The 22,429-nt window shown below is 36.1% G+C and overlaps 2 protein-coding genes across 2 annotated transcripts in view; one reads left to right on the top strand and one right to left on the bottom strand.

Moving 5' to 3' along the window:
• Window positions 1-4,759, bottom strand: part of LOC119838483 (endoribonuclease Dcr-1) — a 47,352-nt gene extending 42,593 nt beyond the window's left edge. Inside the window, exons 1-3 of the mRNA XM_038364432.1 lie at window positions 4,436-4,759; window positions 2,802-2,949; window positions 1,019-1,178 (exon numbers count right to left, since the gene is read on the bottom strand). Coding sequence (XP_038220360.1) covers window positions 1,019-1,178; window positions 2,802-2,947 — 306 coding nt within the window. The 5' untranslated portion in view covers window positions 2,948-2,949; window positions 4,436-4,759. The remainder of the gene's footprint in view (window positions 1-1,018; window positions 1,179-2,801; window positions 2,950-4,435) is intronic.
• Window positions 4,760-5,401: 642 nt separating this feature from the next.
• On the top strand, window positions 5,402-15,497 carry LOC119838586 (adenylyltransferase and sulfurtransferase MOCS3). The gene is made up of 11 exons (XM_038364576.1): window positions 5,402-5,599; window positions 6,426-6,520; window positions 7,074-7,207; window positions 7,707-7,827; window positions 8,306-8,456; window positions 9,781-9,864; window positions 10,535-10,637; window positions 11,077-11,187; window positions 12,045-12,151; window positions 12,667-12,895; window positions 13,852-15,497. The coding sequence occupies exons 1-11, from the start codon at window positions 5,498-5,500 to the stop codon at window positions 14,004-14,006; spliced, it is 1,392 nt and encodes a 463-aa protein (XP_038220504.1). The 5' UTR covers window positions 5,402-5,497; the 3' UTR covers window positions 14,007-15,497.
• The last annotated feature ends 6,932 nt before the right edge of the window (window positions 15,498-22,429 follow it).

Here is a 22,429-nt window from a genome sequence, read left to right as displayed (position 1 = left end):
AAGGTAAATAGAGATTAAAAACTTTTTAACGGATTTTAAACGCGATTTATTAATTATATTATCAGTCTCTCCGTGACCACACTCGCTGTAAAGTGTTCGAAACGTCGGGTTAATAATATACTGAATTAATCGCGTTTAAAATCCGTTAAAAAGTCTTTAATTTCTAATGTAAAGCTCCCGTAAAATCAAAGACAAGAAAATACTAATAAGGTGACTATTTTTTTTGTGTTTGGTTTTATGCGAGTGTTATAAATGTAGATTTTAAACACTTTTGAACGGATTTTAAGAGTGATTGATTCATTATATCATTTGACCGGGTTATATAATATAATGAACTAGCTTTCCGCCCGTGACTTTGCCCGCATAGTCGCAGGAAAGATAGACCTGGTGTTTTCCCATGCTCCCGTGGGATTTCTGTGAGATAAAAATGTTTTTTATATCCTATGTACCTCCCCCCGGTTCTAAACTACCTCTGCACAAATTTTCAGCCAAATCGGTTAATCCGTTCTTGAGTTATAAATAGTGTAACTATCACAACCTTCTTATACATATAGATAGATATATAGCATTCAATTCTTGTTGGTTTTAAATTATACCAAACTGCCATGCATTACATAGCTCTGGGAATAGGTCGTTACCGCAAAATCATAAAAGCGTTCTGGCACAATAACGGTATTCTTTACTCATCATCATCATTATCATCAGCCTACATGTGTTCCACTGCATGGGAATAGGTCTCCAATGACGGTTCCACCAATAATAATTTATTAATTTTATAATATTGAAATGCTTAAAAAATCAACTACAAAATTTTCCGCCGGAATTTTTTAGCACTACCGACTATATAATGGTTTGACAACATCGTGAGGTATGTCTGAGATTCAAAAGTTCGACGACATGTGACATTTGTCAACCCGCACTTGGCCGGCGTGGTGGATTATGGCCTGAACCCTTATAAGAGGCCTGTGTCCCAGCTGTGGTATCATATATAGGCTGATGATGATGATGATGTTTGTACCTGCTTCTCCTCCAGCTCCTGCCTCCAGTCCTGTACATCATCATAACTCTTAACACCGCTGATCACCAAATCGGTCAATATCTTCAACTCGTGTGCTATGCAGTCAATCTTGGAAGCCCTCGTTAGGTATATGGAACGTTGATAACCAGATTTTAGTGAGCTGGAATAGATAAATGTAAACTGTTCTGAAAAACATCTCCACAAAGTTAATTTAATACTAATTGTTAAGCTTAACTTACTCTTACTTACATGAAAAATAAAATTTTTCTATTCTTTCAAAATTTCTCATTAATAAAGCATTTCAATGCTATAAAACTAAAAATTAAATTTAACAAAGGCCGCGTTCCATCGATACAATATTGTAATCATTGAAATAATGTTTCGTATTGGTTGTGATGATTCTCAATCATCTCAATAGATGGCGCGGGGTGCCCCTTAGGCACATGAAACCGAAAGAGTAGAAGAAATTCGATTACTGTGGCAGGATCACGGGTGGCCGAGAGGCTAGGCGTTGCTACGGTTAGGCAAGAAACGCAGGTTCGAATCCTGCCTCGTGATCGAATTTTTTCTATTCTTTCAAAATTTTTCATGAAAAATACAAATTTATTATTACTAACATAGTATAAAACAAAGTCGCTTTCTGTCCCTATGCCCCTATGTATGCCCCTATCTTTAAAACTACGCAACGGATTTTGATGGTGCTTTTTTTTAAAGATGGAGTGATTCAAGAGGAAGTTTATAATATGTATAATAACATCTATTGAACTACTCAGAAATTAACGCGTGCGAAGCCGCGGGTAAAAGCTAGTGATAGCTTATAAGTCACGGCTTCATATATAAAGACAGATTTAATTCGAACTTTGTAGTTTGTACAATTTATTAAAGAACTGTGATCCTTTACGATAATATTAATGCGAAAGTTTGTAAGGATCTGTGTGTGTTTGTTGCTCTTTCACGCAAAAACTACTGAACCGATTGCGATGAAATTTGGTACGTAGATGAATGGATAACTGGAATAATATATAGGCCACTTTTATCCCGATATTCCTACGGGATACGGACTTAGGCGGATGAAACCGCCGGGCACAGTTAGTAACACAATGATTTAATGAGTTTATCTTATATTAGTTTAGGATCGCCAAGGTTGAATAATATAGACATACAGTCTGTATCGGTGACACAAGTTGGTTGATTGCATAATTAAATCATGTTATGAGTTCTTTTAAACTGTATTTATGATTTTATGATATGATGCACCAGCTTTCAAATAAGAAATGAACATAGAAATTGTTTCAACCATTAAAAAGATTATGAGATAACAAATACCAAAAAAAAAAATAACGTTTATTTTTTTTTTTTTGGTGGATTTGATTAAAATTACGATTGTATACGGTAACTAGCTTTCCACCCGCGGCTTCGCCTGCGTGGAATTCAGTTATATCGCGCGACATAGAATGGCCTATGGGTTTTCGCAAAGTCTGGACTTTTTGTCAAAATTGGTTAAGTGGCTTAGGTGTGAAATAATCTTACATGATTTTATGTTTGACAATAAGGAACTTCCATACAAACTTTCATGCCCTATTTCAACTCCTTCTTCACTTTTTTTCGTAATAAAAAGTATCCTATGTCCTTCCCAAAGTTCAGTTCTATCATCATACCAAATTTCATCAAAATCGGTTCAGTCGTTTAGGCGTGAAACCGTAACAGACAGACATACAAACAGACAGAGTTACTTTCGCATTTATGATATTAGTAGGATATAAGTATTAAAAACGAGACATACCCCCGTATCCTATGAGCGTGCTCAATCAACAAGCTGGTGGGTATAAAGTTGGTGTGTTCGGTGATCATGATGTTCTTAGCACCAGCGGCCGCGGCGAGTCGGGCTCCGCCCTCCGCTGCCGTGAATCTCGAACAACAGGACTCCATTACTGAAATTATTGAAGACTTTCCATTAATAACAGTAATATACAAGATTAACAAATATATGCAAATATTATATGGTTCTGATGTTAAGCGCTACCACCGCCCGTGAACATTTTGCAGAGGCGTAAGATCGTTTGCAGACTTAATAACGCCTCTACAAATTGATTGCCGACCTTAAATGGTAAGGGTTGATAAAAGGATTGACGAGAGGAGATTTAAAGAAAGGATGGTGAAGGGTAGGGAAAAGGAACGCAACACAGTAGTATGCTACTATTTCACGCCAATCGTGGGAGTGTGGGGGCGTGGTGCCTTCACTGGCGCGTGATGGCCCAATTCGTACCGCAGTGTACTCGACTCTCACGTTATATACATTTTAATATATAAACCAAAATGATGGATTTCTGATTGTCCAGGAATCTCGGTCGTTTAAATTGTAATCTTATAAAGTTTTTTTTGTAGCTTTATTAAGAGCAATAAAGAATAAATAAATAAATCTCGAGCGGCCAAGAGGCTAGGTGTTGATACGGTATGGCAAAAAGGCATGGGTTCAAATCCCGCCTCATGATCAAATTTTCATCATCTTTATTATACAAACTACCTGTTCACCCGTGTTACATATATAGCCTACATCACTCAGTGCAACAGCTTTCTATTGGTCCAATAGTTTTTGTGAAAATTTCACTCTTTTATACAAAAGAAGGTCACCAACTTTCCTGTGAGGCGAGGGTGGTTGGGTGTGGTTTGGGTGCCACCACCACCAACCACCTGAGAGTGTGGATGTGGATTCTAAAAATGGGATCAATAAACAAAAATTTACTATAAAACAGAAAAGAAAAAACAAAAATGTCAATCAGTCATAGACTCACAGAGTTGAGTTTGAATATCACAAAAAACATTATTGTCCGAAACATCCTTCGTTTGAAGACTGACCAACTGAGACTGATGCTTCTATTATTCACTTTACTTTTCTAAAATAATCGACAAGGTCTCCATTATTATACTAATAAAGTAGAGTAGAAGCGTTTCTTTGTTTTACATATGCAAGTACTGCTGAAGCAATGTCAAAGATTCTTTCTATGTCACGATATATATTTGATCCACGAGTGTTAGAAGTTTTAAATGTGCTACAGACTAAACCGTGCTGGGGTGTGCTGCTAGTGAGTGGGTAAGTATAAGTAGTGAGAAAGATGTGCACAAACATAAAAGCGTACAGTGTACACCATTCCATCGCTCTCAATCTCTGATCAGATGGAAAACCGACACAAGTCGAGAGAATATAAAGTATAGTATAGAATAAAGGTAGTTCTGGTAACTGAATATATTAGCCCTACCTATTGCTGTGATTGTACGGTCCTTTCATTACGAATAAGTTAAACATATCATACATTTCAATAATAAATCTTAAAATATAAATAATAACAAGATTTTCCGTCTAATCGAGAGTTTCTCTAATTGGATTAAAAATGTAAGCGATATACATTGACTACTTACTTAAAACAATTGCGTTAATGAAGCAAGAACACAGTTTCTTTCATATTCACTGTTCGTTTTAATTTCGCTACGGTATTTACACAGAAATACACATAAAACCATCGAAAACTAAAAATTACAAGTATACACTTTATCTCTTCTTATATACTGGATGCGTGTATGGGTATTTTAAAAATGGAAAAACTGTTTTTTTTTTTTTTGTTTAAACTATACTCACTGTTTATCAAATTAGATGAAAATTGAAAAGTAATAGAAGACCAAACAATAAAATATTTAAAATAATCGGAAATGGGAATGCGTCCAAGCCTCCAGTTCAAACTTCAAATTGACAGTTGACACGGCGTTGTATGACAGTTGACAAGACAAAATGTGAACTTTGCACAATGGGCGACCTTATGGCTACAGAGCCATCTCTTCTTAGCAACTAAAACAACGAAACAATACAGAGAAAGTAAAACGTAAGACAAAAAATAAACCCTGTGCATGGTAAAAATATGAATCAAGTAAACGGATACTTAAGCCGGAAACTGACATCTCATTTTTATGTCACTATTTATTCTTAATAAATACTAGCGGTCCTCTTCGACTTCGCCCGTGGTACATGTATAGCCTTCCTCAATAAATAGGTTATCTAATACTGAAATAATTATACAAATCTAGTAGTTTTTGAGATTATGTGCGTGCGTTCAAACAAACAAACAAACTCTTCTCTTTTTAATTCAACTAATATCTAAATAATATAAATGCGAAAGTTTGTAAGGATGTGTGTCTTTGTTGCTCTTTCCTCACCAATACAAAATTATTTCATTACCGTAACTTAAAAAAAATATTTTCACCGATTTTGTGAGTTTTGTTCGAAAAAGTATATAAAATTATCGTGTTATAACCACAATGATTACATTTTTTAAACTTTTCCCAATATGTCATCACTCAATCCTTAACAGCTGTTTGTTGTTATTTTTGACTTTGACGTTAAAGTTACTCTCAGTGAACCGTACATACAAGTTACAACATAATAAATTTGCGAACAACATTCGTATTGTAACATAAACATTGACCAAAATGGACATCGTGTGTAAATTGGAAAAAGAAATATTGGAAATACGCAAGAAATTGGTATGCAAGGAGCAAGAATTGCTGGAAGTAAAAGAAAAAATGGGTACGGTATGTATCTTCGCGTTTCTACTATATATTTACAAGTTATATCCAAAAAAAAAAACACTCGGTTAAACTTATTATGTCTTTTAAAAGATATTCTCCTGTCGAATGTGATTAATACAATTAGAATTCTATTAGTATGGACTGGTTAGTTAATATAATACGTTTAGCTTTAAGTAAGTATTATCTTAATAGATATTTTTGAAACGTTCAAGAGGAAACATTTAAGTTATAAGCAAAGACCTCCAGCCCTTGCCTATATTCACTTTGGGCTGTTAATTCTTCCTTTAAGTATTGAAAAAGAAATAAAAATAGAAATACTTTTATTTGCCACCTCTAAAATATAATATACTAACATCTAAAACAAAATATGAAAACAAGTAATAATGGCAAAAAGTAATAGTGAAATGAATAAAATTAAACAAAAGCATTGTAAACAATTATATCACATTAGCTGCACCCCGCATAAGCCTGTATCCTGTAGGAATATCGGGATAAAATTTACCTTTGTTTTATTCCAGTTGTCCAGCTATCTACATACAAAATTTCATTGCAATCGGTTCAGTAGTTTTTGTGTGAAACAGTACCAACATACACATACGTCCATTTTCACTTTATATATATCTATATAACTTTTGCATTTATTATATTAGTAGGATAGTATAGGATAGCATATTGTATGCAACTAAATTTTTCTCACTTATACTCATTATAAATCTAAAGAGTCCTATTTCTGAAGTTATTATATTACTAAGAGGTATTTTAATAAGCAGGATTTGTTTTCTTTCTTTGTTCCTTTCTTTCTATTATTTACTATGTAAATGGTTTTCAGGCACAAATCAACAGTAAAAATGGATGTGACTTGGACAAAAGAAACTCTTTAAAAGTGCAATTTGGTGACAGCATTCCGAAATGGGCGATAGAGAGGTATTTATTATATATTACTAACTGCGCCCCGCGGTTTCACCCGCATAAGTCCGTATCCCATAGGAATATCGGGATAAAAAGTGGCCTATGTGTTATTCTAGTTGTCCAGCTGTGTACATACCAAATGGCATTGCAATCGGTTCAGTAGTTTTTGCGTGAAAGAGCAACAAACACACACACATCCTTACAAACTTTCGCATTTATAATATTAGTAGGACTACCACCAGAAAATGTTGTTTAGCCAGGATACTCTCAACACTTCCTCATCATTAGCCCAGATTAAAAAATTGGAGGAAATGACGATAATTTTTGGTCAAATAACAGAAAGAAAAACACCAATTGGTTACCATTTTGTTCATTTTCGTTCGGGAGCCTGAGGCCCATATCCCTTTCCTTACCCTTCCCAGTCCTTCCTTTATTCCTGCTATTTCTATGTGGGGCTAAATAAACATCCTTTATTTCCTTTCTTTTTTTTTGGAAACATCATTCAATAAACCGAAATAAGAACAAACATAGATGATTAATTAATTTTTTAAAGATAATTAATTTTTAGGTACAGCCGTCAAATTCTATTACCGGATATAGGCGTCCGCGGCCAAGAGAACCTTATGAGGGGCAAAGTCCTAATTGTCGGGGCCGGAGGCCTGGGGTGCCCTGCAGCTGTGTACTTAGCAGGCGCTGGTGTTGGTATGATATATCTTTGTATAAACCGACTTTTAAAAATTTTTTTTTACTAGCATTTCGCCCCGGCTTCGCCCGTGGTACATATATAGCCTATATCACTCAGCCAAGTTGCAGCTTTCTAATGGTAAAAGAATTTTATAAAATCGGTCCAGTAGTTTTGAGTTTATCCATTACAAACAAACAAATGAAAATACAAATTCTTCCTCTTTATAACATTAGTGTAGAAAAATTGAAGGTGGTTGATTAATTAAACCCTATACTATTGTATGTGACATCCTACTAATATGTATTATAAATGCGAAAGGATGTGTATGCGTATCTTTATCACGCTTTCACGCAAAAACTACTGTACCAATTGCAATGAAATTTGGTACGTAGACAGCTACATAACTGGAATAACATATAGGCAACTTTCTATCCCGATATTCCTACGGGATACGGACTTACGCGGACGCGAATGAAACCGCGGGGCGCGGCTAGTGTTCTATATTCATGTTTTCAGGTGAAATAGGCATAGTAGACTATGATACTGTGGACATAACAAATATACATAGACAGTTTTTGCATACCGAGAAAGAAGCAAACACAAGCAAAGCTGAATCGGCTGCAAATAGCTTGCGGAGGTGAGAGATTAGTTTGTGTGTATGTAATAGATAATACATTAATTATCATTAAATACTTGTTAGTTGTTACACCACACTGTGATACTAATCTTAATATAGATATTATTTTATTGTGGGAGTCGAGCACGCTTCGGCACGAATTGGGCCAGCTCGCACCGGGGATGTAACACACCTGCACAGGATACCGGCGTGAAATAGTAGCGTGCTAATGTGTTTCGTTCGGTGAGGGTGTATGTTTGTTACTCTTTCACGCAAATTCTACTGAACCGATTGAAATGAGATTTAGTACGTAGATAGCTGAAGAACTGGAATTACACGTAGGCAACATTTATCCCGATATACCTACGGGATCAGGACTTACGCGGGTAAAACCGCGGGGCGCATATAAATAACTAGATTTATATGTATAGGTTAAAACCACGCCCATTTCTAGAGGAAATACGCCAAAATTAATCATCATTTATCACTTTTTACGCAGCATAAATTCTCGAATAAAAGTCACCGCATACAAAATTCAATTGGACTCGTCGAACGCTCTAGAAATTGCTTCGAACTACGACGCCATATTGGATTGTTCTGACAACGTGCCCACAAGGTATATGCTGAGTGACGTAGCTGTGATTGCTAAGGTAAAAACTAATACTATAATAAATACTAAGTTAAACTTATTACATCGTTCGAACCTGCGTTTCTTGCCTAACCGTAGCAACGCCTAGCCTCTCGGCCACCCGTGATCCTGCCACAGTCATCGAATCTCTTTTACTCTTTCGGCAAGAAACGCAGGTTCGAATCCTGCCTCGTGATCAAATTTTTTCTATTCTTTCAAAAATTTCTCATTTATAAAGCATTTCAATGCTATAAAATTAAAAATTAAATTATTACATCGTCTCAAATGTTTGTCGGTCTGTGTGTCGCATGTCGCGTGACGGTCGGCCGCGGAGTGGGGATACAGTGAAAGGCGCTCGTCGGAGCGGCCGAGGGCAATATGGCGGCGTCTATAGTTCCATCAGCTGAACGTCAGTTAAATATCTATAATGTGAAATTTTGTATGTGGTAGTCGAGGACGCTTCGGCACGAATTGGGCCAGCTCGCACCGGGGAAGTACCACACCCCCACAGAAGACCGGCGTGAAATAGCATTCTGCTGTGTTTCGTTCGGTGAGTGGGGGAGCCGGAGGCCCATATCCTTTCCTTTATTCCTCTCGCCAATCCTTTCTTAATCCCTTCCCAATTTAAAGTCGGCAATCCATTTGTAGAGGCATAAGGTCTGTAATCGACTTTACGCCTCTACAAATGTTCATGGGCGGTGGTAGCGCTTACCATGAGGCGTCCCACCAGCTCCACCGCTCTTGCCGACTGTGACATAAAAAAAAAAACTTCACTTTTACCGTGGTTACATACAACCAGACAATCCTTTTTTTGTTTCCCTTTATTGGCTTCACCTGTATGTTTGTATGTGTCTTTGGACCCGATTCAAACGGACGGATTTAATTCAAACTCTGTACACTTATCAAGGATCGGTGACAATACAATAGTTTCAGGAATTTATCTTATTATCCTGATTAAGATCACCGGGATTAAATAATTTACTAACACTTCGTGTACGAGTTGGTTCCGTAATTAAAGTTTGTTTTTTAAATATGTTTATTTTGGTATTTGTCGCGTAAACGACTTACAATCTAGACTCAACATTGTCTGAAGCAAAAGTCTGCTAACACGTGTCTTAGGCAGACATTTCTTATAAGCGATACAATCGACTTTGAACATTACTGCAACGATATAGAGTGTTAATTTGAATCATTCATTTATACTATGTCGCTCTAACATACCACTACATATTATTTTGCGTTTTATTTGGACTCTACATGTATTCTTAGTTTGATCGCATAGTGCGCTATTTCTTGTTCGATATCACAAGTAAAACCGTATGCTAAAGTTAATGTTTTCATTTCAGATACCGTTAATATCAGGGAGTGCTTTAAAAATGGAAGGGCAGTTAACCATATATGGTTATAGAGGTCAGGGTCCTGATGATGAGGTAATTATTATATTCACCATCATCCATCTCTATTTCCTCACTCACTATCCTCACTATCCTCGTAATCCTTACTATCTTTTCTATCCTTACTTTATATTATAAATGAGAAACTGTGTTCGTTTGTTGTTGACGTTTGGAACGGATCTATTTTATGGTACGAGATATTTGTTTTCCGCGGTACTGTGACAACGCCCAGCCCTTCGGCCACCCGTGATCCCGCCTCAGTAATCGAATTTCTTCTACTCTTTTTGTGTCATATGCCTAATGGACACCCTAATCCATTTATTGATAGCCTCATATCATGTTGCCATATTATTGTAAAAACCGCCAGATTCAAGCACAGCTTTCGGACAGTTGACAATTATAGAAAGATAGAAAGAAAGAAATAAAATTATTGTCATTGAAAACAAAGAATTCTACGGATGTTATATTGTGTTCTAACGGTTTCACTTCGATAGATCTCAGTAGATATTTTCAATAAAAATAATGCGTTAAATTGTAAGCACCTTATGTGACGATTAACAATTTTTCGACAGATTACAATCTCGCGAGATATAAAATGTATTATTATGACCGTGACCACGCTCGCTGAATAATATAATAAATAGATCGCCTTTAAAATCCGTTAAATAGTTTTTAATTTCTTAATATTAAATTTACAATAACCCAGCCTGGGCCATGCTACCGCTGCGTGTTCCCCCGCCCCCCGCCACCGGAAGCAGTTGGTAGCTGTTCAGCCAATGGCGTCGCTGGTCCCGTCCCAGGGGCCATAGGTAAGTTTGGCTTAAATCTTTTTGTGCCATACCTTTAGGTATTGCCATGTCTAAATATTTATTGAATTTTTGTGTATTTGTTTGCTTTTCTTACACATTCTATAATACCGTTCGCCCCGGCTTCGCCCAAGTGACAAAGGCGGAAGGGTGTCAATATCGAAGGGTGAGGAAAAGGAAACGGGCCTCCGGCTCCCCCAAACACCCAGCGGAACACAGTAGTATGCTACTATTTCGTACCTATCTTCTGTGGGGGTGTGGTACTTCCCCGGTGCGAGCTGGCACAATTCCTGCTGAAGCGTGCTGGACTAACACATAATAATTTGTACTTTATTATAAAATATAATAAACAAACACTTTTTTATAATATTATGAGGGTAGATGTAAATAATTTTTTTTTAATAATATTATGAGGGTAGATGTAAATAAAAAATGTTTTCAGGTGCATTACAAGCGCTGGAGGCAATTAAGCTACTGGTTGGTCATGCTCGAGACAAGTTATTGGTTGGGAGGATGTTGATTTTTGATGGGGAAGACATGAGTTTTAGGACTGGTTAGTATTTAATTGTAATAGACTAGTATATCACTTCGTTGTCGCTCAGGATTTCTTATAGTTTTTCATAATTTTTAACATTTTTTATCTGTATCCGGTCAGGGACACTCTACCAATAAAAAATTATTGTTTTATTTATTAATTATTTATTTATAAATTTTATTTTTAGTATTAGCATTAAAATTCTTATCTATATATTTGTACACTTTCTTGTATGTATTTATACACTTTCTACCTTTTCAAAATTTATATTTCCTGTATCCAAAGGTTGCCTGGAAGAAATCGCTTCAAAGCGATAAGGCCGCCAAATTGTACAGTAGATATTGTTTATTGGTTTTTGTTAACTGTATGTGTATTGTACAATAAAGTGTAAATAAATAAATAATTAAAATGCCACATAATTGAAAATACGTTTCATCTTTGATTTTTTTATATGTCACAGTCGGCAATGGAGCTGGTGGGTCGCCTGATGGTAAGCGCTACCACCGCCCATGGACATTTGTAGAGGCGTATGGTCAAAGACCTTTCGCCTCTACAAATAGTTTGCCGACTTTAATTGGGAAGGGATTAGGAAAGGATTGATGAGAGGAATAAAGGAAATGACTGGGAAGGGAAAAAGGATATGGGCCTCCGGCTCCCCCACTCACCGTACGAAACACAATAGCAAGCTATTACTTCACACCGTTCATCTGTGGGGGTGTGGCACTTCCCCGGCGCGAGCTGGCCCAATTCGTGCCGAAGCGTGCTCGACTCCCACATACGCGTTCGTGCGACCCTATGTGCCAACAAAGACCGATGATTCATTGATTATATGATATCAACAGTAACTTATCTAAATTTGCTTTAATCTTTTCCAGTAAAGCTTCGTCCCCGAAACGTCCAATGCCCCTCGTGTTCTGAAAACCCAACTATAACAAAATTGGTCGACTACGAAATATTCTGTAGCGCGCAGGCAAATGACAAGGTTGGAGTTGTTGGAGTTGTATTATTCCGTAAACACTTCTATCACACTAATAAATATGAATGTTTCTTTGTTTCTTTGTTTGGATGTTTGTCCGTCAATCATGCCGAACAGCCCACACAAGCTGCTTAGCTTCATGGAGGAGCTGGGATGGTTCCAGCTTTGACTGGCCACCCCCCCTTCTTTTCTTTCACGCAAAATAGGCGCTTGACGTCGAGTTGCGGAAAACGAGCCCGTATTATTATTATTAATCATGCCGAAACTTCTGAACGGATTATTATGAAATTTGGTATACAGACAGGGTATGAGCTGAAATGGGTGATAGGATATATTTTTATCCAGTTTAAATTCTCCCTTCTGATAAAACATGAATCTTGATATCCGGGCGGAGCGAAAATTCAAATAAACAAACTTTCACATTTATAACATTAGCGTGATAGTGTGATTAAATTCTAATTTGTCTATATATTGAATAAATGTATTATTTTAAAAATAACCTATAAGTAAAATACTTTCAGGATTTAAATCTAGACATCCTACCGCCGGAGAACCGAATAACCGTCACGGAATTGGCGGGAAAGCTGACGGGCGACGTTTCAGAAAAGCGCCACCTGTTGGTCGACGTGCGGAGCGCGCCCGAGTTCAACATGTGCAAGATAGATGGCGCTGTTAACTATCCGATAGACGATCTGCGCAAGGACAAAATGGACGCTCTGCTGACTGAAATAAGGAAATGCACCAGCCAGGGTAGAGTATATAGCTCTTTACGAATTTGTAACGAGATATCGTGTATACTGTATAGACTAGTATAATAAAAAAAAAAACAGTGCGGTACATTGATCCCCAGGATTGGGAGACAATTATCCTACTTCCTATCCTACTAATAAAAATAATATAAATATTATAAATGCGACAGTTTGTACGGATATGTGTGTGTGTGTCTGTTGCTCTTTCACGCAAAAACTACTGAAGCGATTGCAATGACATTTGGTGCGTAGACAGCTGGACAACTGGAATAATATATAGGCAACTTTCTATCCCGATATTCCTACGGGATACGGACTTACGCGGGTGAAATCGCGGAGCGCAGCTAGTATTATAATATACTACACACACATCCTTACAAACTTTCGCATTTATAATATTAGTAGGATTGTACTATTGAATTATATTTTACTATATTGTACTATTGGATACAATTATATTATACATTTACTATATATATATATATATATATATATTATATATTATTTATTATACACTAGCAGTTTGCCATGATTTCGCTCGTGGTACATATATAGCCTATGTCACTCAGTGAAGTTACAGCTTTCTAACAGTGAAAGAATTTTTTAAGTCGGTCCAGTAGTTTTTGAGTTTATCCATTACAAACAAACAAAAATACAAATTCTTCCTCTTCGTTATATATAGTGTAGATTTTATCAGTTATAATTTTTTTTAAAAGGTTTTCCTTATTGTCCTCACCTTTAATCCGATCCGATCTAACCTTAATCTCTCGATCTGCTGAACCGATTTTAAAATTCTTTCACCAACAGAAAGTCACGTTATGTGTGTGTCATGGGCTATATTTTATATAGTTTATAAACATAAAATGTTTTCTTTTTATAATAAAAAAGTAACCCTAATCAACTAAACAAATATTTTATTTATTTTTATTATATTTTATTTATTTTTTTGTTTGACAGTGACTTTCATCTGTAGAAGAGGCAACGATTCCCAAATCGCGGCCAAGCGTGTTCTCGATGTTATTGAGGACAAACATAAAAACAAAATCAAGGACTTAACTGGCGGCCTGCACGCGTGGTCTAAATATATTGATCATGATTTCCCTGTCTATTAGAATATTTTTATTATTATTTCCCTGTCTAATAGAAAGAAAAGAAAAATATATATCAGAAAATAAGCAATACAATAATTAATGGCTAGTCTTAACAATTGTTTGGGAATAGTGGAATATATTATTTTTAACCGAGTTCATAAAAGAGCAGGTTCTCAATTGGACTGTATTTTTCTTGTTTGTATGTAACCTCGTAACTTTTTACTGGGTGAACCGGTTTTGATGATTCTTTGTTATTAGAAAGCTAGTGCCGACTATGAGGTCCAATTTTGATCTAGTTCTAAAAATTGAAGGGAGTTATTGTTAAATATAATTATGTTGTTATGAAGTTATTACATACTAGAAACACCCAACTCAGGACTGCTTATTAAAATATCAAATATTATTCGAATTATAAATTAAATTATTAGAAATATTATAAAACATTCATTGAAATCAACACCTTATGGCGTTGCAGTAGCGATCAAAGTCGTTTGTAATTGATTAAATTGTATAGCACATTAGAAAACTCTGCCTAATACATGCATAGGCAGAGTTTCGGTTAGGACAATTTTGTACTAAATCTTATTATCAATGTAAAATATAAAGTTTCTTTGAAGTTGATATAAATATGTCTTTTTCTAGAAGATTTATCTGAACTTTCTAGAACATAAAGGTAATGGAGAAATCTCATATTGTAATTCGTATCATTGAATGCTGCACTTTTTGTAGAATTCAGCTGATATTTTATTTATAACTAAAGTGTATAAATGAACATTTTTGGTTTTTTTTTTGACTTCACCTTAATAGTCCAATATCGACCATGTCCCACCCTAATGTCTGACACTAGGATGGGTAATAGTCGAAAATTGATCCAAGCTAGTGTCAGACATTAGGATGGGATATAGTCGAAATTTGGTCGAAATTAGACTATAAAAGTGAAGTCCCGTGTCCCCTAGTGGAGTATGGGGCAGATGACATACATCTATTTCACTGATCGATTTTCTGTATGGACAAGTAGATCAACTTTCTGTGTTCTGCCAGACTGCGACATTTTTTTTGAGACTCAAAAAGTGTTAATAAACTGGAGGTTGCATTTTAATAGTTTTTATCTTAGATTTAAAAACCATTTTTGTTACAACCACCACCTTGGTACAGTAGTTAGTACGTGAGCGTAGAAACGAGGGTTCCCGGGTTTCATTCCCGGTGGGGACTCACAAGATGTCCCATGTCTTGTTAGACATGAGACATTTTGTGCCTACTGTATCCTGCTGGCTGATCATCTACTTGTCCATAAAAATCAATCAGTGAAACAGGTGTATGTCATCTGCCCCATACCCTACTAGAGGACACGGGACTTCACATTTTTGTTAAAACGCGTTTTCCCCAGCTGGAACTAGTTACAACTAAATGCCTTTATTACAACTAGTTTTAAAAATGGAAAACGAATTGTAGAATCCAATTTATGTCTAGTTTCTGAACACATTTATATTGTTATTAAAAAATATGATATTATTTTGTTTTTATTACCAATCATATAGTATTTAAATTGTAGTTTTATAGCATTCAAATCTATACTAAAAATATAAAGCTGAAGAGTTTGTTTGTTTACTTGGACGCGATAATCTCAGGAACTGGTCCGATTTGAAAAATAATTTCAGCGTTTGATAGCCCATTTATTGAGGAAGGCTTTAGGCTCTGAAGAAACTACCTTCCGAACCGGTGGTAAATGTTATAACTGTGTAATATGACGGTTCAAAAGTGCTTCTATAAGAAGTCTAGTTGAATGAATAAGAGTTTATATTATCACTAGATGCGCTCCGCGGTTTCACCCGCGTAAGGCCGTATCCCGTAGGAATATCGGGATATAAAGTTGCCTATGTGTTATTCCAGTTGTCCAGCTGTCTACGTACCAAATTTCATTGCAATCGGTTCAGTAGTTTTTGTGTGAAAGAGCAACAAACACACACACACATCCTTACAAACTTTCGCATTTATAATATTAGTAGGATAGTAGGGTAGGATTTATTATTTGAGTTTATATAACATCAGGTACCACGTGGGTAGAAACGTGGGTCACAGCTAGTGCTCTATAAAGTTCTCGGAGTATCCCTTTGGCGCACGAAACCAAAAGAGTAGAAGAAATTCCACTGCTGAGGCGGGATCACGGGTGGCCGAGAGGCTAGGGGTTGCTACGGTTTGGCAAAATGACGCGGGTTCGAATCCCGCCTCATGATCTATTCTTTAAAAATTTTCCAATCATAGAGTATTCTAATTAACTATATACATGCCTATCTAATATATAAAATTCTCGTGTCACAGTTTTCGTTGCCATACTCCTCCGAAACGGTTTGACCGATTTTGATGAAATTTTTTGTGCTTATCCGGTATCTGTGAGAATCGGACAACATCTATTTTTCATACCCCTAAATGATAAGAGTAAGGCAGAACAGGCGTTTGCCGGGTGCAGCTAGTAGCTATATATAATTCTAAATCACTATATATTATGGTAACGCCAATATTATTAAAATAGTGAATTAAAATTAAATATTTATTATTTTGTGGTGTAATCCAACTACCCTCCTTACACGCGAACACAACCAATCACCGCACGCTCTTAAAGCAACCGCAACGTCCCTATTGGGCGTAGTGACGCATATACAGTCAAACAGTCTGCATCGATCTTCCGTGACGATCGGATCTCAATAACGGAGTGTCGAGTGCCGAGTGCCGGAGTGTCTTCACGTGGCCTCTAGACATTTCGTGTATAATTCGCATACCACCAGAGAGCCTTTATGAGGCTTTCTTGTCACCGCATCAATCGAAGAGATCTTTCATAAAGATCGTAACCCGCAACCGCCGGAGAACCTCCATGAGGTTCTTCAGATATCTCAGGCATTGTGCTAGTGTAACCGCCTTCCTATTTGGTCGCGCTGAACCGCCGCGTGTGTGTGTGTGGAGTGAGGGACTGGATCTGGTCTGCCTGGCCCGAGCTGGAGGACCCTTGACCGCGTGGTGCTGTGCCGCGTGCTTGCTTGGACGCTACTCCCTCAGACGAGGTATGTGCCGTGTGTTACCGTCTTTCCCTTTTTCGCTACACCACGTAGATTAAGTTTTACAGTCCGCTTAATATCGAAATTATTATATATTGGCGCGACCATAGTGTGAAGCAGTCGCTTTCTCTGTCATTATGTCCCTATCTATGCTTAAATATTTAAAACTACGCAACGAATTTTGATAGGATGTTTTTTAATAGTAGAGTGATTCAAGAGGAAGGTTTATATGTATAATAATATCTATTAAACTAATCTTAACAAACATACAGTTTGATTTCAATAATCGATCACATAACTACCAATACTACAAGTGCTAAAAATATTTATTTATTTTGGATTCATCAGCTGTTGTTGCATAAACAATTTATCTCCATACAAAAAAAAAGTTTAGTGTATCTAATGTGTACATTATTATAATGTACACATTAGATATTTAATTATTGTGCATATAATGACATTATATGCACAATAATTAAAGATAAAAACAACATTCAGAATAAAAAAAAATCTTTATCTTTAATTATTGTGCATATAATGACATTATATGAACAATAATTAAAGATAAAAACAACATTCAGAATAAAAAAAAAACAAGTATAGCTATGGTGTATGGTATCTAACAAACAAATTAGAATCTATTCATATTATCATATAATGTGAGCGTAAAATAATAATTAGAGATAGGACGGAATTATTGCCTTCCGTAACTTATAGTAGTCAGAGAAAATATCTACAGAATTATGTAGGTTACAAAGTCTAGGGATCGGCGGGTTGCGACCCAGTACAGTTCTGCTTCGACGCGCAAAAATTAAGTTTGTTATTTGTTTCCATGGGTGATGCTTAGGTATATTGAATTTAAATGATTTACAACCTTCTCACAATCAATTGTATAATGAAAGACTAGTTGCGCCACGCGGTTTCACCCGCATAAGCCCGTATCCCGTAGGAATATCGGGATAAAAAGTTGCCTATATGTTATTCCAGTTGTCCAGCTGTCTACGTACCAAATTTGATTACAATCGGTTCAGCAGTTTTTGCGTGAAAGAGCAACAAACACACACATCCTTACAAACTTTCGCATTTATGACATTAGTAGGATTAGTAGGACTTTATATAGAAACATAATATCCAGCATGTTTCTGAATTGTAAAATATCACAAAATATTCGGTATCCTGCATAGTTCAATGCATAGACAGTTGTTGTTAGTTTTGTAAGGATAGAGTTATATTTTTAAGGTCCAGTTAAAAATAAACACTAAAGCCACAGACTAACAATTCACACAGTATTTTTATGTACCTAACAGCGGACGACTTAGCTGGTAGTTCGTCTGATGGTAAGCGATCATCATCGCCCACGAACATTCATAGAGGTGGGTATAACGGCCCTACGGCCGCTTTTAAGGGGTAAGAATAAGGAAAAGATTGACGTCTGGAATAAAGGAATGGACAAGGGAGGGTAAGGAAAAGGATACAGGCTCCCTCACTCACCTAACGATACACATCAGCATGCGTATGACGCCGATCTTCTAGTGGGGGTATGGTACCTTCCCGGCGAGTTGGCCTAATTCATTAAAATAAGTTGTACTAATTAACATTAAATGAGTTGTATTAAGTTGAATGTTTCGCTTAATACTGCGCAATCTATTTAAATTCATTCAATATTCCAAATCAATCGTTCATCTTCTAAATCATAGCGTAACTCTTCTTCATCGTTCTTATCATCGCGCCGTGCTTTGCCGCGCCGAATCTTTTTTAAATGATTTAATAGATTGCTTTCCTGTATCGCCTCTGCGTAGCTGTGCCCTTGACTTTTGACACGTTGATAATTCCGTCTACTTCCCTTGTAATTATTAAAATTATTATTATTTCCCTCTACATCTGAGTCGAATCTATGTTCAAATGAGTCAAAACTATGTTCGCTTGTTTCCTTCCATTCGTATGTTCTTTTCGGCCTTGATAATTTTCATTAATTGGAATGTATTCTAAGACAGTATTTCGCCTTCTATCATTATAGTCAAAATTATCACGTGCATCATAGTTTTGTTGTTTATTTTCATTTAATTCCCTATCATTTTGATCTTCATCTAGAGACAGTAGAATTAAGCCGTGCCTTCTACCAGCTGTTTTATGATCTATATTTCGTATGGCATCATTTATATCATGATTTTCATTCTGCTCGCGTCTGAAGTATTGATTTCCTTTCATTTCGTCTCTATTATTACCACGTCTTCTAATATTATAATTAAAACTTCGTATTCTATCATTTGCTTCTAAATTGTCACGATCAGTATGTTTTAAGTACCTCCTAGCATTGATTTTTCTTCTGTTTTCATTGTCGTTCAGATATCGTCTTTCTAGTTCTTGTATTTGCTCATGGTTTATCTTGAGATAATCATTTATAAGTCTTCTCGCATTATTTTCTGTGTTTCTCATTACAGTTACTTGTTTATCATCAACATTTTGTCTTGTATTATCTTCAAATGAACCACCAGTTAAATGCCTTCTTGCTTGGTGATGTTTTGATACAGCGCCGTCAAATCGTAGAGATGTTTTACTCTTGTCGTTGCCGAGGAATATGGGAATTTTTACGTGCATCTTATTTGATTCGTATTCTGCTTGGAGTGGGCTCTTGGGCGCCAGTATATCCACTTTTTGTATGTTCTTTGACGCTAATATATGTGTTTGTAGTACTGAAACAGGATTATTTGAATGGAACGGTTTAAATTAGGGAATATCAGGTGTGTTGACGTTTATTACTGGAAAATAATAACGAATACGCTGGTAGAGTTTTGTTTATAGTGCCTAGTGTAGTATTATGTTATCTGTCGTAATATAAAACCTTAATTAAAAATTTATTAGGTCACAGAGTTTACTATAGCATTCATGAATATTTGGAAGATAGCCCGTGGAATGGAATGGATTGTTGTTGCTTAAGAACCACAGGACAGTTCTTTGGAACCATTATTATGTATACATAATATTACCTATGTATTAAAATGTAAAATTTACACAATTAGAAAAGAGTAATACAGAGTTTCTTGTCGGCTCTTGTGTAGAAATTGCTTTCCGAACCGGTGGTAAATGTTATAACTGTGTTATGACGATTCAAAAGTGCTTCTATAAGAAGTCTGATGAAATAAATAAATGTTTGAGTTTGATGAATAAAGCTGAAGAGTTTGTTTGTTTGATCGTACTAATCTCAGGAACTACTGGTCCGATTTGTAAAATTCTATCAGTGTAAGATGCCCATTTATTGAGGAAGACTAGGGCGGACCGCTAGTATTAATATATGATGATTGTAAAAACTTACTTAGTAGAACAAGAATTGTCTGCTCACACATGGCTGTTATATAGTTTGATATTCAGTGTTCTTCAATTGAAAAAATTCGATAAATTCTAAAAACTTAAAGATAAGCAAGTAAGCTGGCGATAAATTGAATTTTCAGTTATCCATAATTGTTATTTCATTCAATGTTATATCATTTCCCGAGTGTGTTTGAATTAAATCATTCTGTTGGTCTTATATCTTTACGATTAGTAAAATAGGAAAATATTTTATTATGTAGGTACATATTGTAATAAAAAATTTATGGAAATACATTACGCGTACAATTTTCGCAAACTATGCGTTTATATAATCAATCTTGAAGTAAAATATATAAATTCATGTCATTTTCATAGTGAATTTATTGATGAATTTCTTGATAGAGATAGATTGTCTATCTGACAATTGTTTTGCTCAGTTTAATCTCAAATACTACATGGGTATAGTGGTAAAGAAGGCTCAAGTTTGAATCCCGGCTTAGATAAAAAATTAGATGGGTATTTATGGGATCATATACCTTAAATCTAGATAATGTTGGAGCATTTTTTATGCCTTAGCTGGCCACTGAGCTGGTGGATCGCCTTTTTTTTAGTGGGAAAATCTTGCATATATATCCACGGCCCTCGGGGAAGGAGCCTGAGAGGGAAGGAGTGGGTTATGTCGGTTTCTTACCGATCAGAACCCAACTGTGTTCAGCTGCTTTAGTGAACGGGCCAAGGGAGCTGGTTATAATTCATCCGCGACCCTTGGTGGATCGCCTGATGGTAAGCGATCACCATCCATAACAGTCCGCTTTTAAGGAGTAAAGGATATAGAAAGGATTGACAATGGGAATAAGGGATGGCCTGGGAAGGGTGAGGCAAAGAAAATTGACCTTTGTTTTAGAAATCAATAAATTTTTCCTCTGTGTGTTAATTTTTCTTTGATATTTTATGTCATATTGTAATGGTCGTGTATTTAATGTGTTCTTATAATAAACGTTTAATCTTTCTATATATCCAATGTAAGAAAGAAAAAGAAGAAAGAAAGAAAATACGTTTATTATGACACATACAGGTAAAAATAACAAGGTAATTATTATACTTAAAATATATATGTGCCTTAATTAGGCCCGCCACTCAGCCTATAAACACTGATTTTCAGTGGATGCCTTATGCCTTATTGACATACGACAACAATGTGTGGTCGTATCGCGTAAAATTATGTGTGTAAAAAAAAGTGAAGTCACGTGTCCCCTAGTGGGGTATGGGGCAGATGATGTACATCCGTTTCACTGATCTATTTTCTTTAGGGACAAGTAGGTGATCAGCCTTCTGTGTCCTGCCAGACCGAGACATTTTTTTTTGTGCGTCCCCACCGGGAATTGAACCCAGGACCCCTCGGTTCTACGCTCACGCGTTAACCACTGTACCAAGGAGGGGGTCAAAATGAAGTGTAATAATTATAAATTCAATTTATAAAAACACATCCTATTCCTGCTACAATGTATGTACAAAGATGACTCATTCCATTTTTCCCAAATCATTCCCGATCCAATAACAAACAACTTTAAACCTTATTGCATTAACATAAGAACTAGCTTCTAAAACGTTCCATGCAATCAAATTGTCACTGAATTCCAAGACAAAACCAAAACAAACAGTATTATAACCTTTATTGCAATTACAATAGAGTCGTTAACACCTTTCAAGTTTTGTTTTACTAGTTCATCACCTTTTTAGAAATAAGTATAAGTAATCGCATCAGGCGAATTTAAACCATATTACTTTTAACATAAAGTTCATTTCTTCTCTGTTATTGCATGCTAAGGTTGCGACCCGAGCCCTTTCCGCCATTAATTCTTATTGGCTGTTAGGGGTGCGCGCGCAAAATGACATAATTGACGGAGATTTCCATTTTTAAATGTACATTGCCGATTTTTTTTTAAATAAGTAAAAATTTTGATAAAATAATCCTACTATCCTACTAATTATAAATGCGAAAGTTTGTAAGGATGTGTGTGTGTGTGTGTTTGTTGCTCTTTCACACAAAAACTACTGAACCGATTGGAATGAAATTTGGTACGT

This window comes from Zerene cesonia, unplaced genomic scaffold, assembly GCF_012273895.1.
Source record: "Zerene cesonia ecotype Mississippi unplaced genomic scaffold, Zerene_cesonia_1.1 Zces_u003, whole genome shotgun sequence".
Lineage (NCBI taxonomy): Eukaryota > Metazoa > Arthropoda > Insecta > Lepidoptera > Pieridae > Zerene > Zerene cesonia.
This window is presented reverse-complemented; position numbering and strand designations above follow the sequence as displayed.